Source organism: Actinia tenebrosa, unplaced genomic scaffold (genome assembly GCF_029948245.1).
Source record: "Actinia tenebrosa isolate PJP-AT-01 unplaced genomic scaffold, QUT_ActTen_1.0 PGA_scaffold1__47_contigs__length_23844297, whole genome shotgun sequence".
In the NCBI taxonomy this organism is placed as follows: domain Eukaryota; kingdom Metazoa; phylum Cnidaria; class Anthozoa; order Actiniaria; family Actiniidae; genus Actinia; species Actinia tenebrosa.
In genome coordinates, this window is record NW_028292578.1 from 6,313,731 (window position 1) to 6,329,803 (window position 16,073).

Consider the following 16,073-nt stretch of genomic DNA (forward strand, 5'->3'; position numbering starts at 1 on the left):
CGACAAATCGTTCTTCTAGCTCTCGTATTCGACGCTTCATCACTAACACTTGAACTGCTGCTTGTCGTTCTGGCAAAGCTACTACTGTACTATTGTTTCAAATAGCTGCAGCTTGCTCCTCGTTTAAAATAACCTTTTTAGTAGGGTAATCTCTTAATTTTCCTCTTCTTGTCTTTCATCTCTAGCCACTTTCACCCGCACTACTATAATCCCTGTTCTATCCATCGCTATGTTGAGCAAGGACGTGCTGGTCAACATAATACAGTGCGCGTGCACCCTTATCTATAGCAGATATTACATTATTAACCACAATAAACATAATAATGATAATAATCATGATGATCATGATAACTGAATCAGACAAGCCCCCTGCACGCGCGCATTCCATAACCTTCACCCCTCTTCCCAGCTCTAGCTTACCTGAACTCCAGTTTCTTCCCTTCATATTGGGCGGCTGATTTCTTTCCAGGCAGGCCCGTGCAAAATATCAACCTTCCAACCACACGTTTCTTAATGTTAAATTTCCGAATCCCCAGTTAGCCTTCAATTTCTTTAGCTGCAAACGAACAAGTAAACATCGGTAATTAAATTACATTTTTCAGCTTCCTGTTTAATTTAATTTCCTTAAACAGAGGCCCTGTAATACCCAGCGTTGGCCTGGAAAGCAGTTGTACCTGCCTACCTATTTGCGTACTTGAAAAACATTGGTCCGGAATATTGCCGTTTTCTTCGTGTCAGTCATTTGTTTTCCATTGGTGTTTAGGATGATTTAATGTAAGACACATTTGATAGTTTCCTAATGAAACTTTAAAACGCCTATACAATGCATGGGCCTTTTGAAGTTGGATACTATCACATAATTGTGGAGGTCAATTTAGACGTGTTTTTGTAGAGTCCAAGTTAGGTTTTATCGATATAGAGTGTCATTAAAGTTTCTTTAAGATCTCATAATGTTTCAAATACTTGGTGCTGTAGAAAAGTCGAAGCATGGATATATGAATATTCTATTCGTGTATATATGAATATGCATGGATATTATCCAAAAGGCCCATTATTGTATCTAACACATTACTGCAAAGTACCAGGACCTCCATTTAACGGACAGTCCTTCACGGCCACCATTAGCAGTTTTTTTTTTTGTACCCGAACCCCCTTTCACCGCATGGGCAGTTCGTGACGGTACGTTCTAACATTTTACCACCGACGTACTTTCACAATGTTTAATGATGAGAATAAGATAACTTGTACTTATAGAACATTTATCTTGCACGTAATAAAAAAGAGATAGAAATTAGTACTTTGTGAAAGTCGTGCGGTTTTCTGGAAGTTTACTGTGTACCCATTCACTCTTTTTAGTTCCTATTCTTTATATCTTTTTCTTTGAGACTGGCGTGAGTCTCGTTCTCTCTGATAACGTCGCTTCCGACACAGATAGGGATTGGTGAATTCGTACTCGCCACCAAAAGCCCCTCTTCTGTTGTCTCGAGCTGAAAAAAAGGCCCTCAAGAGATCATCATTTGCGTAACTACCATACGTCGGGTACGCGACGCCCGCACTTAAGAAGCGCAGCGCCATTTCAAACCTCCTCAAAGAAGGTTCAGGTAGGTCTTGTACTATCCCACGGGGATAAATTCCACGAACGTCAATTAGCAATCTTTTGAAAATATCTATCCCATAGCAGTCAGCAATAATTACGCAATCTTCTGAACGCACGCCGGCTTGAAGACGTTCCAGTTGGTTTATTAGGAAATCTCTCCCATTTTCCCAGTAATGCTGACGGATTGCGTCCACTCGTCCATCATCCAGAGGTGATTCTTGAGTGTCAAATCCCATAAGTCTAGAACGACGTCTTGACCCAAGAGAATCCTTGACACTCCTGAAATGTAAAGAATTAAACAAGACGTTGTCATCAACGAGCGTCTCATCTCTATACAAACCGTACACTTTCAGAAGTTCTGCGTATCCCAACCCATCACCGTCAGAAGGATCGTCTTCTGGAAAACGAATCGCAATTTTAAGATAAGTGCTGTGGCGATCTTCTTGTGCTCTCAAAATATTATCTGTAAACCTCCTGTTCGCGTCTGCCATTGAATCCATCGCCGTTGCAATTTTTGGTATCATTCGAACGGCTAAAAAATGAGGGGGAAATTGGAAAAGTTAGTTCTACCATCACAATATATGTAGTATTGGCAGCACATTCACTAAATAGTCTACTAGAGTAAGCCGCTACTGTATAGTACCTTGTCGCCATGACACGCGTACTTGTTCAAGTATGGGATAACGGTGTACACACCACAGAACTCGGACGATTTCCCTCAAGTATGGAAGAGAATATCCAAGCCCCTCAACATTTCTTAATTGCAAGATTACATCATGAGTATTCTTTTCCACGACATGTCCATATTCTTCGATCTGTCTAGCAAGTTCCAAGTGCTGTAGAAATGAAAAGCACTCCTCGTTCTCCTTTACCCTTTTAACGATCAAACGCATATTTTCCTCCATAGCCTCAGCTCCTTCACCTGAAATACTCGAAAGGATGCTGGTCGACAAAATCAGTTGATCACAAAAGTTTCTAAATTTCAAATTTTGGAGTTCATCCAACATACCTGAGTCTACTTCCGCTTGCGCACTTTCCAGTGCATAGGAAAGGAAAACAAGGAGGCGCGCGCGATCGATGAAAAATGTGTTCTAATGCCTTTTTCCATCCTTTTTTTTTTTTCTTTCTTTTTTTTCTCGCATTACGGAGAGCGTTATATTGATCTTGAATTTAAAAAGGAATTAATTATTTAAAGTACTGAATGTATTGTATGAAGGTTTATACTTCCAATATGTTAATGATGATGACGTCAGGTAAGGCATTTGAGTGTTTCTGTTGTAACTAGTAATGCGCATCACTCAAATCAAGAAATATTTCACCATTCAACTATTTACTTCATGTACAGTCAGTACAGAAAGAGTATTGCTTACTATCAATCACGTGACTTTTTGGAGTTGACTGGGGGGCAAACAAAATAAATAAATGAATATACACATTTTATACACGCATCTCAAAATCTCGATACGTTTAACAAGCAAGCGGTTGGCTGGGGGGGGGGGGGGGGGGGGACAACTAGCGTATGCTAAGTCAAAACATATCAAGATAAGTCCTCAAACTATTGTATTTGACTACTTTCACGACATCAAACCAGAAAATAAGAGATCAAAACAACCTCCAGGATTCTACAAGCCATCAAAAAATAGTTATTACCGGAAGTGACGTCTATTTGTGGAAGGGTTCATTTCGGGCTCCCTGTGGTTTCAGACATATACCAGTCTCGCGCGGTCAGTGCTACGTCACACAGTTTGAAAAATGGCGGACGAGGGCTAGAAGGAGCTCTTCCAAAACACTTCTTTTTCTCCCTCCCTTCTCCTTCTGGCTCTAAATTAGAGGCCAGAAGAGAGAGGGGAGGGAAAAGGGCACCTTAGGACAGAGAAAGAGCCAAGAAATCTTCAAAAGGTTAGTACGAAAAAGCCAGTTCTTTTCAGGCCGCGTTCGGCTTTGCCATTCAAATGGCTCGACATTTCTCACCTCGATATATCGCTTCCTGTCCATACAGAAATCCAGCGATGCCATTGGCCATCTCCATGACCACCGAAAACGACGCTACCATTTGCACGGCTCTTCTCGCGGCGAACTTGCTTCTTCATCCTCCTTCGTTGGATTCCTTCAACTACAGCTCTCTACATTTTAAACCATGCTCCCGTCGAACCTGGTAGAATACGAATTTTCTGACAGCGACAGCGACGTTGAAGAAAGCGATGGCCAGGAAGATTTCCTCGGACTGAACAACGCTGACTCCTTCCACGTGCTTCAACAACAGTACGAGACCGCGAGAAGAGCCATGCATTTTCCCACCACTCAGACAGCTACCTCAGAAATGTACCAGCTGCCTTCTCCAAGCCCTATTAGCTTCGAGGACACTGACCAGGATGCACCGCCTAAAGTACACCCCACCACTCGAACAGCTGCCTCAGAAATGGACCGGCTGCCTGCCCCAAGCCCTATTAGCTTCGAGGACGCTGACCAGGATGCGTGGCCTAAAGAACATTCCACCACTCAGACAGCTGCCACAGAAATGGACCTGCTGCCTGCCCCAAGCCCTATTAGCTTCGAGGACACTGACCAGGATGCGTCGCCTAAAGAACATTCCACAAGCCAGAAGACAGTTGCACGCACAGAAATTGACCTTCCTGCTCCGTCTAAGGGTCATCCCTCAAGCCCTTCCCAAGCAAGCCACTTGACCACCGGAAAGACCAAGAAGTATGCGGTAGACTTCAAACACCTCCCCACCACCATGAAAGAATTCCTTAAAGAGGTTAACCTGTACTTTACAAAGCCGATAAATCTTCAGAGGCAAAAGCCTCCTGTTGCCGAGTCCACCTTTGCCAAAGCTCAAGAAAGACTTTTGTGTGAGTAAACAGTCAGCTTATTTGATACATTATGTATAAAATCAGTGCTCGATGCACTCATCATCTTTACTAATTTTTTTGGGGGGGGGTGGGGTCACTCTTTAAAAAATAATATACTTTTGAATGCATTTTTTTAAATACATGAGTTGAGATTAGCATTCGGGGTTGGTAGGCATTGGCAAATGAATACATAACTACAGTGGGCAATTCCATGACATTTGGAGACCAAATTAAAGTTTTAAGTGTCTGTTAAGTCCAGATGGAAATTGTTTGAATGGAAATGAGACATTCTCTAAGATTAGTCATTAGTCATTAATACCTCATGTTAAAAGGACCAATAAAAATCATTTGTTATTGTGGATTTACTAAGCAAAACATTGTGTTGCGGACATGACCATAAATTGTTTTGGACATGACATCTTTGGGAATGTTCATTTCTTCCACCCAAAACCTGTCTATTTGGGTCTCCTGAGCGATGAAAATCAGTTGAAACATTCGTTCTGTTTTCCAATAAGTGTCTGGGATTAAGAAAGAAGTGATATAGATCGATTATTATGACATAGAGGGCAAAAGACTAAACAAGTTAGAATTTTAAAACCAAAATTATCAACTTTTCAATCCAATTGTGTGTCAAAAATTCTTGAAAGGTCAACAACAAATGAAATTATTACTAATAGATTTTTTTAGGATATTCTCTTTTCTAATAAATTCCTTTGGAGTAAGATGATCTGGCTGAAACAAGCTGATGTTGACTATTGAAACATTTCAATTTCTCATGTGGAATTGCCCAGCATAGGCATGACTGGGGTGGAGAGTTACCTTGTTTAAAGATAATTTATTTTTGAATCAAATTTTTCATACATTAGTGTCGTGATTAGTATCGGGGGAGGGGGGTGGGGCTGGTTGAAATGAATACATAATATTGACATGACTGTAAATTGAAGTGGATTGATATCTCGCGTACAGAAAGGGCGGAGAAAATGAAATGATCATCCACATGGATCTGTTGTTTTTGGTGTGTTGTGTGACTATGCTTTTTGTTAACATTGGGTCTTTTCGACTCTTTCTCAACAGGCTTTCTTGGCTTTGCCAGCGAGGTGCTTTCTTTAAGATTGAGCCCTGACCTGTTCATAAGACTCAATGTCATTGAAAAGTACCTGACTTACCTCAAGGTGAGAGAAAGTAAAATTGTCTAGCATTCAGTTCTTTTGTTTAGAAATAGTCATGACCCGCCCAGCTCTACGTACATACATCTAGGGGTTTGTTTTTTTTTTTTTCATCTTTACAATATTTTTTTACAACATTCATATGCATACATTTATAGAAATGCATCTAGGGTTTAATTGGGAAATTTTGGGGGCATATATCGATACTAAGACTGTTAACATTGACCTTCTTCCAGGTGGAGAGGCGTTTGAAGGCCTACACAATGGCTAACCACGTAGCGGCTCTTATCTACCCAGCCAAGTTTATACATGCCGAAGATTCGCCTGACTTTACGGATGTTGGGGTCATCAAAACGCTACGTGCTCAAGTGGCTTGCTTGCAGAGGGAAGGACACAGAGAAAGTGCTTCGACAAAGGAGGACCTGATGGAGAAGAACAGTTGGCTTGAGTGGTAATGATGATGATGATGATGATGATAATAATGATAATATAATGAAAACTTCAGTAAAATTTCAGTTTTACATTGATGAAATGAAAGGCTTAGAGCTCAAAACAAAAACAATGATCTTAAAAATTAGAAGAAATGAAAAGACTAAAAAATCATTACCTATAACAAGGATGATAATAATATTCATGATTAATTTAGTATTTATGTCACAGGTGGATCGATGAAATTATTATTTATTGATATTAGACGTGGGGGGGGGGGGGGGGTGGGGGGGGGAGAGGTTTTTGGAGTGTTTCTCCTGGTTTCGCCTGTAAATGAGCAAGCGAGACCTAAGTTTCTTTTCAGACGAGCATAATACTTTACCTCAACTAGAATAATCATTTCTTTGGATATTGTTATTGGTTGACAGTAACTGTGCGGTGGTTATAGGGATTGTTTTGGATTGAGATGGATGTGAACTGTATTATTGACTGTATTATCTGCAGCTTTTTTGATTTGATTTTTAACATAGATGTTTAAGCACTAGTTGTTTTTAACAGATCTTAAAATACTCCAATAGCTAGCCAATCCAGATCTCCCTAATCCTTTGTTGTTGTTTTTCCAATTCAGGGACGAGGTTGTTGCCAGCTTGGCACGACAGAGGGAGAGGGTGGAGATGGCAAGGACGGAGAGAGCCAGAGCCGAAGAATGCGCTGACCTTCTGCTCATTAGTCTGTATGTGCTGGTGCCACCTTCCAGGGCCTGCGAAATCCGGACATTACAAATTCTTCCCCAGGGATCGAGCCTCACGAGCCCTGAAGTGGCTGGCAAGAACCTCGTCGAGCTCCAAGAGGATGGAGGTGTCAAATTTCGATTTCAGAAGTACAAAACCGTCAAAACCTACGGCTCAGATACCACTATTTTGAAGGTAATGCAATGCCACAATCTGTTTCAGATCGATCAATCATAATAATAATAATTGTGGTTTCATTCATTCATTCATTCATTCATTCATTCATTCCTTCCTTCCTTCCTTCCTTCCTTCCTTCCTTTCAGAATGACCATGAACTGAGCAGCATCCTGGTAGACTATGTCAAAAATCACAGGGCAAAGCTGATCACGGAGGAGAGTGGTGACTTTCTTATCGTGGTAAGTGATGCAATCATAATTCATTTCCATTTCCAGGCATGACAATCAAGTCAGGAACAAACGACGTTCCGAAGTGCCGGAAGACATTAATTGATTGGGATTGCTGGGGATTGTTTGGCAAGGAGTGCACCCGGTTTAGGCCGGTGACTACCATTATTTGGTGAAGGGTGGTGACTTCGTGACTTCGTACCTCCTTTAGGGTGGTAGAATTTTGTTTTTTGGCAATGAAAAGAGAGAACCCTAACTTGGGTTCAGGAGCCCGTACCCTAAGCCCAAGTTGTGTTCCGAAGCCCGTACCCTACCCTTGCGAGGGCTTCAAGTTGGTAAAGGGTGAGTTCAGCACCTCCAACCACAGGTCGTGGGTACATTTCATACTTTTTACTACCCTGGGCGAGGTGTATTCTGCAATACTGACACTCCGTCTAGGGTGGTAATCGAAGGAGTTACTACCCTGGAAACACCATGTTGTGGGTACGTTTCATACTTCTTACTACCATGCCAGGGTGGTAATCCAAGATTCTAGCACCTCCCGAAGAATGGTACCACCCTTGGGTAGGTGGTTTTTGCTCTGGCCCTAACCCCAAACTCCATACGAAATTTTTTTTTTTTTTTTTTCACATCTGTGTACAATCAAAAGGCTGAATAATCAAATTAGGGCGGGCATCTGACGTTGAGGGGTTCATTTGTAATAAATGATGATCATTGTGTTGGTTTGGTTGTAACAGTAGTGTGCAGCTATTCCATTACTGTCTCATACTAACCCGTTCATTTTTTTTTTCTTTCCCCCAATTGTAGAATAATGGCTTTGGAAGGCCATATTCCAGTTCCGCCTTCTGTAGCCGCCTCAAGTATTTGTTCCACAGACTGACTGGTGTCAGTTTGTCCGTCAATGGCCTACGGAGCTCTTTCGTGACGCATACTTATGGAAGGAGGTAAGTCCCAAGTGTTTGGTTTGTGTCTTTCTTTCTTTCTTTCTTTCTTTCTTTCTTTCTTTCTTTCTTTCTTTCTTTCTTTTGCTTTTTTATATAACTTTATATCGATAATGCTGTCCACCTCCACATATCTGGGCAAACAGAATAATAGACAAAGGCATAGAGAAATGAAGTTGAACAAGTTATATTCTTAAGGCTTCTATAAGGCTAACTCTTGATATCCATTTAGATGTAGAGTTTTTATAACCTTGATTTTATTGATGTTGATGTGGAATGCAAATTGAAATGGAATGAATTGTTGAAAAGATGCAAATGTTATTTTATTCTTGAACTTTTTGTGCTAAATACTTGTCATGTAAAGCGTCTTGGAACTCTCCAAGATGTTGGCCCTATATTTAAACATCATCATGATTGGATTGGATTCTATTCTATTCTATTCTATTCTATTCTATTCTATTCTATTCTATTCTATTCTATTCTATTCTATTCTATTCTATTCTATTCTATTCTATTCTATCCTATATTTAAACATCATCATTATTCTATTTTATTTTATTGTATTTTACTTTATTTTTTCAATTTTAGGTCCCTTTCTTTTTCTTTTTTTTTTTTTTTTTTTCTTTTTTTTCTTTTTCTTTTTCTTCCTTCTTCTTCTTTCTTAATTCTTTTTTCTTTTTTTCTTTCTTTTTTTTCTTTTTCTTTTTCTTCCTTCTTCTTCTTTCTTAATTCTTTTTCTTTCTTTTCTTTTCTTTTTTTCTTTTTCTTTTTCTTCCTTCTTCTTCTTTCTTAATTCTTCTTTCTTTTCTTTTCTTTTTTTTTTATATTTCTGCAACTTGTGTTGTACATATTGCAAGCAAAACATATTTATACACAAAATAAAGGAATCATCATCATCATCATCATGCTGATCATGGTCATCATCTTTTTGCAGTGATTGCAGTGACTCCCTCAAAGATTCGATAGCGGCGGCCCTGAGACACAGCAGAAAGCAGGCACAACAGACATATGACAGACGAAGTTCCAACCAGCGGAAGACATTGGCCCTGTCTCTTTGTTCTAACCTGGCTCGGGACGAGCCGACGAAAGATGGTGCCGACCAAGAGGGCAGTGGGGACTCTACTTTCAAAGCGGGGGACTTCGTTGGGCTCTTGGAAGAAGGGAGCAAGGCAGCATGTCCCAAGGTCTTGATAGGTCGGGTTCAGTCCTTGCAACCCCAAGGGGAAGCCAGCCTATTGTGGTTTGAGCTGTGTGCCGGTAGTAGGGACGAGTATGTTTTTACGTTTGATGCCGAGCCGTGGTTAGAGTCGACCGAGGCCATGGTGGCAGTCAACATGACGCCTTTGAAGAAAAAGCCAGGAGTTTTCAAACTGCGTACTCCTCTCAGGTCCATTCATGAGGCTTTCGAATAGACAGATATGTCCCCCTTTTTTTTAATTAGGAGATGAAGGGGGAAAAAAAAAAAAAAAAAAAAAAAGAACCCTGTGAGCACTTGCTTCTGTGATCTTTGCTAACAGAGATTTCCCCCCCCCCCCCCCCCTTTTTTTCCCAACTTTACTGTGGTCTGGTTCGAAAAGACATATGATAATAATTATTATAGTGGTAGGTGGAGTGTTCTCGGCAATGCCATTGCAAGTCGCCAAGACAAAATGCAGTATATTGTCTTTTTCTTTTGAATCTGTCGGCAAAGATTTGAATGGTTCACTTGTGTATCTTTGAGATGGAATTTTGTCATTCAACTGAACAAAAGCACTTGCTGACGATGATCTTTGCCAACAGAACTTTGAAAGGAATGGTTTTTGCGAAAGACATCACATTTTCGCGAAAGACCAAGGTTGTTTTGTTTTATCGTTTACTTCTGATCTTTAAGCGAGGTGGAGATAGAGAAAAATGAGTAAGTTTCGAGCCTGATTTGCTGTAATTCCCAGGGTGACACTATTTGCTTTCTGAACCACGACATGCGTTGCCATGGAAACCCATCTTGGCATCCTAGATCCTAATCCTAGAATAAGCTAGTTCATTGGAAAAAGAACTCCTTTCCATTCCTAGAAAGCCTAGTATAGCCTTGTACGATATTATTATAGTGTGTTTGTGCTGTTGAAAGGCAGGCAGCAGATGCAGAAATGTAAATAAAACATGTTTGTTACTTGAAAATGTAGTCCTATTCTCGCATGCTTATGCTGACGACACACAGCGAACAGAGAGGGTGGGTTGGAAGCAAGGGAATGGGCAAGAATTGCGTAGCCATGGAAACCCATGTTGGATTATCATGCCTTGGTCGTAAGTAGAGAGCGGAGTGGTTGGATAAATAACAATAATAATGACAACTTCATATTCACGTGTCTATGTATTTAGTTTATACAACTGATTGGGGACACAAAAGAAAGAAAATATCTATATCTAATATCTAAAATAGATCTAAAAAAATATAATGTATGTATACATGTATATATATATAGTTGTTTGAGAAGAAAAAGTCAAGACAACATTTTTCCCGACAAGCCGGTTTCGTGAATTGCTTCACTCTTCAGGGGATTTAATGATAAGAATATTCGTTACTATCATTTATATAGAAAAAGTATACATAATTAATTAGTGGATGTAGATATATATACAAAATTTATCCAAAAGAAAGTAATAAGGTATAAAATTCAATCAAATAGGTTAAGAATTCATAATGAAAAAAATTCATAATCTATGGGATAGGATGGGATAGGAATGAATGAATGTGAATGAATGAATATGAATGGATGAATATGAATGGATGAATGAACGAATGAATGAATGAACGGATGAGTGAATGAATGAATGAATATGAATGGATGGATGAATGAATGAGTGAATGGATGGGAAGAGAGCGCGAGTGTGACGTCACGAACGAGTAAATTTTGACTTTGACCTTGTTCGATCTCTAATTATTTCCCTAGACAACAAAATAAGACGTTCATACACCGATTTTGACGAGAGTCGGACCAATATCAGCCGAGATGTGACCCTTTGCACATAAACTTGCTCCCCAATTGCATATTCGTTGAACAGCATCATGCATGTATATGTGTCGCTGGAGTCACGAACGATCACCTCATCTAGCTCCATCCATGCTAATAGGGTTCATTGTGCAACTACTGCGGATAGAAAAAGGGAAGAGATCAATTCCATGCAGCAGGTGAGTCTCTCTCAGAGGTCCGAGGTGCTGCCACACGCAGCAGAACTTTAGAATTTTTTCACTCACACGGCAACCATGCAAGTATATTAAACTTTTTGTTTGCCAAATTTCCCCCAACATGTGCATTGCTGCAAAATGCACTACTGAAGGACCGAACGGTTCATTGAACGTACCTGAATTCAGTACTTTCAAAGTCGATTCTTGTTCTCTTTAAACTTGGCTCTGCTCCCATTGTACTCGTAGTTGTTATCTCATGAATGTGTATCCGATCTCTGGTCCATCACGTGACCTGCGCGGACGGAGTCCACGGACGTCACGTGTTACAACCTTTATTGTCAGTCCCAGACAAGGACGACAAACGTCGGAACTGAACCAACTCAAGAAACCCACCTTTCGTTACATTTTGAACATCTTTATTTTCTTCTTCTTCTTTCTCTTTCTTCTTGTAAAACCCATATAAAAACAATGCTTTCCATAAAAAGCAGTATTGGCAGGGATTGTTTTTATGGGGGGTGGGGGGGGGGGGGGGGGGGGATGGAAATTATCAAATATGTTTTTGATATTAAATTCTTAATTTCCTTGATGACGGGTTTTGTTCTGTGTACATCAAGTATATATTGAAATTTTATATGCAATATGTAGTATGAAATGAAATGAAATGAAATGAAATGAAATGAAATGAAATGAAATGAAATGAAATGAAATGAAATGAAATGTTCTTGATGAGATTAATGATCAAATATAAACCTACTTTTCAGTTTTATCCAAATTTCTTTTCTTATGACCAATATATTGGAAGGCGTTGTTGAAGCCATGCGATATTGACGCTATATAAAATACTCTTTATTGTTATTATCATTTTTAAAAAAAATATATAATTCAAATACTACCTAGCTTATCAGGCATGGTTCTATTGTTGCTCCGCCAAAATGGACTGATTGAAAAGCTTAGACCGAGGTGCATAAATAATCATAATGGTCTGAACATAATGGGTGCGATACCCAACTCCTGCTGGCTTTCAATACAAATGCCTGAAGTGATAATGGACACAGCCGGCCTTATCTCTAAGCGTGTGTGCTCGTTCTTCAAATACTGTGTGAAAAATTAAACTGCACGTATAGCATGATCAATTACTGATCTTATACGTGTCGATCTTGTGCAGTGGAATTCTGCCTCGCTTTACAATACAATACAATAACTTTATTGATCTCCCTAAAGAGGGCTTTTCAGATACAATTTACGACAAGTCTTAAACCTAAGCTAAACCTAGAATAAGAAAATTCGCTATTTACAAAAATAAGTACTAAGAATAACATGGAAAACTTATTATATTATTAAAAACATAAATAAATAAATAAAATACATAAATAAATAAATAAATAAATAAATACTTAGAGCTAACCATTCGGTTAAAAGACTACTTTTAAGGGTGTTTTTAAAGAGTTTGACTGAATTTATCTTAGTAATACTTTTGGGTACAGAGTTCCAAATATCAACGCCTCTATAAGAGAACGACTGTTGAGCTAACTTAGTTCTGCACATAGGAATCTGTAGCTTGTCACTGTTTCGTGTGCTTCGATTGTGAATCTCAGATCTTAAGGTAAACATAGACGACAAATACTCGGCCGGAGCTAAACCCTTCATACATTTAAACATGAGAACAGCGTCTCTAAGGTATAGAAGTTGAGATATTGGCAAAAATTTTAATTGTTTCAATGTTGGAGTTATATGATCGTACTTTCGTTTTCCAGACATCATACGAGCAGCAAAGTTTTGAACTGTGCTGGTACTGTGCTGGTACTGTGCTGGTACTGTGCTGGTACTGTGCTGGTACTGGTGCTGTGCATGGTATTAACAAGTATAACCTCTTACTTACTTGTTTAGCTATTTACGCTTCTTATGTAGTTCCTTTTTCTTTCCTTCAACTACGACACGATCAAAATCTGATCCAAGGTTTCTTTCAAAGTCACATGATTCCGAGCACGGCATTCAACTGAACCCTGTCTTAATTAGAAGATCATAAAAAGAACCAAGCGCTTTTTTTTATATATATATATATTTAGCACAACACCTGTCTTCACTAACTGCCTCAATAAATTACCGAGTTCAATGAGCCATTGTGAATCTTCTACAAGCTCCCCAAGATCAATGTCTAAATTGAGAGCAATCTAACCAAACCCTTCTCGTCCCGCTCTCCATGGCCTGTGCAAGTGGGCGCACCTCCCAACCACTACCTTCTGGTCGATACTGTCTCAAATCGACCGATACCCTCTCCTGAAATAATACAAAGCACAACAAATAACAAAGTTACTTCAATGAAACGCGGCAATCGATCGCGTTTTTGTAAGTTCCTTCTTTCAATCCAACACTCCTCTTCACCTTTCGCATCTCGTCCCGCTCTCCATGGCCTGTGCAAGTGGGCGCACCTCCCAACCACTACCTTCTGGTCGATACTGTCTCAAATCGACCGATACCTTCTCCTGAAATAATACAAAGCACAACAAATAACAAAGTTACTTCAATGAAACGCGGCAATCGATCGCGTTTTTGTAAGTTCCTTCTTTCAATCCAACACTCCTCTTCACCTTTCGCATCTCGTCCCGCTCTCCATGGCCTGTGCAAGTGGGCGCACCTCCCAACCACTACCTTCTGGTCGATACTGTCCTCAAATCGACAGATACCTTCTCCTGAAATAATACAAAGCACAACAAATAACAAAGTTACTTCAATGAAACGCGGCAATCGATCGCGTTTTTGTAAGTTCCTTCTTTCAATCCAACACTCCTCTTCACCTTTCGCATCTCGTCCCGCTCTCCATGGCCTGTGCAAGTGGGCGCACCTCCCAACCACTACCTTCTGGTCGATACTGTCTCAAATCGACCGATACCTTCTCCTGAAATAATACAAAGCACAACAAATAACAAAGTTACTTCAATGAAACGCGGCAATCGATCGCGTTTTTGTAAGTTCCTTCTTTCAATCCAACACTCCTCTTCACCTTTCGCATCTCGTCCCGCTCTCCATGGCCTGTGCAAGTGGGCGCACCTCCCAACCACTACCTTCTGGTCGATACTGTCTCAAATCGACCGATACCTTCTCCTGAAATAATACAAAGCACAACAAATAACAAAGTTACTTCAATGAAACGCGGCAATCGATCGCGTTTTTGTAAGTTCCTTCTTTCAATCCAACACTCCTCTTCACCTTTCGCATCTCGTCCCGCTCTCCATGGCCTGTGCAAGTGGGCGCACCTCCCAACCACTACCTTCTGGTCGATACTGCCTCAAATCGACAGATACCTTCTCCTGAAATAATACAAAGCACAACAAATAACAAAGTTACTTCAATGAAACGCGGCAATCGATCGCGTTTTTGTAAGTTCCTTCTTTCAATCCAACACTCCTCTTCACCTTTCGCATCTCGTCCCGCTCTCCATGGCCTGTGCAAGTGGGCGCACCTCCCAACCACTACCTTCTGGTCGATACTGTCTCAAATCGACCGATACCTTCTCCTGAAATAATACAAAGCACAACAAATAACAAAGTTACTTCAATGAAACGCGGCAATCGATCGCGTTTTTGTAAGTTCCTTCTTTCAATCCAACACTCCTCTTCACCTTTCGCATCTCGTCCCGCTCTCCATGGCCTGTGCAAGTGGGCGCACCTCCCAACCACTACCTTCTGGTCGATACTGTCTCAAATCGACCGATACCTTCTCCTGAAATAATACAAAGCACAACAAATAACAAAGTTACTTCAATGAAACGCGGCAATCGATCGCGTTTTTGTAAGTTCCTTCTTTCAATCCAACACTCCTCTTCACCTTTCGCATCTCGTCCCGCTCTCCATGGCCTGTGCAAGTGGGCGCACCTCCCAACCACTACCTTCTGGTCGATACTGTCTCAAATCGACCGATACCTTCTCCTGAAATAATACAAAGCACAACAAATAACAAAGTTACTTCAATGAAACGCGGCAATCGATCGCGTTTTTGTAAGTTCCTTCTTTCAATCCAACACTCCTCTTCACCTTTCGCATCTCGTCCCGCTCTCCATGGCCTGTGCAAGTGGGCGCACCTCCCAACCACTACCTTCTGGTCGATACTGCCTCAAATCGACAGATACCTTCTCCTGAAATAATACAAAGCACAACAAATAACAAAGTTACTTCAATGAAACGCGGCAATCGATCGCGTTTTTGTAAGTTCCTTCTTTCAATCCAACACTCCTCTTCACCTTTCGCATCTCGTCCCGCTCTCCATGGCCTGTGCAAGTGGGCGCACCTCCCAACCACTACCTTCTGGTCGATACTGTCTCAAATCGACCGATACCTTCTCCTGAAATAATACAAAGCACAACAAATAACAAAGTTACTTCAATGAAACGCGGCAATCGATCGCGTTTTTGTAAGTTCCTTCTTTCAATCCAACACTCCTCTTCACCTTTCGCATCTCGTCCCGCTCTCCATGGCCTGTGCAAGTGGGCGCACCTCCCAACCACTACCTTCTGGTCGATACTGTCTCAAATCGACCGATACCTTCTCCTGAAATAATACAAAGCACAACAAATAACAAAGTTACTTCAATGAAACGCGGCAATCGATCGCGTTTTTGTAAGTTCCTTCTTTCAATCCAACACTCCTCTTCACCTTTCGCATCTCGTCCCGCTCTCCATGGCCTGTGCAAGTGGGCGCACCTCCCAACCACTACCTTCTGGTCGATACTGTCTCAAATCGACCGATACCTTCTCCTGAAATAATACAAAGCACAACAAATAACAAAGTTACTTC

At 40.6% G+C, this 16,073-nt stretch overlaps 1 protein-coding gene and 1 long non-coding RNA gene across 2 annotated transcripts; one reads left to right on the forward strand and one right to left on the reverse strand.

The window, feature by feature from the left end:
* Nucleotides 1-3,317: 3,317 nt before the first annotated feature.
* Nucleotides 3,318-9,600, forward strand: LOC148909758 (uncharacterized). Its single transcript, XM_089032728.1, has 8 exons — nt 3,318-3,496; nt 3,597-4,449; nt 5,524-5,621; nt 5,852-6,066; nt 6,673-6,970; nt 7,099-7,191; nt 7,987-8,123; nt 9,055-9,600. Exons 2-8 carry the CDS (start codon nt 3,735-3,737, stop codon nt 9,530-9,532), a joined length of 2,034 nt encoding a protein of 677 aa, XP_088888854.1. The 5' UTR covers nt 3,318-3,496; nt 3,597-3,734; the 3' UTR covers nt 9,533-9,600.
* On the reverse strand, nt 9,572-11,703 carry LOC148909759 (uncharacterized). Its single transcript, XR_016120205.1, has 2 exons — nt 11,460-11,703; nt 9,572-11,245 (listed from the first exon to the last, which is right to left on the reverse strand). It is a non-coding gene; the product is annotated as an uncharacterized LOC148909759 (long non-coding RNA).
* Nucleotides 11,704-16,073: the final 4,370 nt, after the last annotated feature.

Coding starts and splice junctions, on each gene's coding strand:
- LOC148909758 (XM_089032728.1), top strand. CDS start 3,735: ATGCTCCCGTCGAACCTGGTAGAATACGAATTTTCTGACAGCGACAGC. Junction 6,067..6,672: donor AAGAACAGTTGGCTTGAGTG/GTAATGATGATG, acceptor TTTCCAATTCAG/GGACGAGGTTGTTGCCAGCT. Junction 7,192..7,986: donor GTGGTGACTTTCTTATCGTG/GTAAGTGATGCA, acceptor CCCCAATTGTAG/AATAATGGCTTTGGAAGGCC.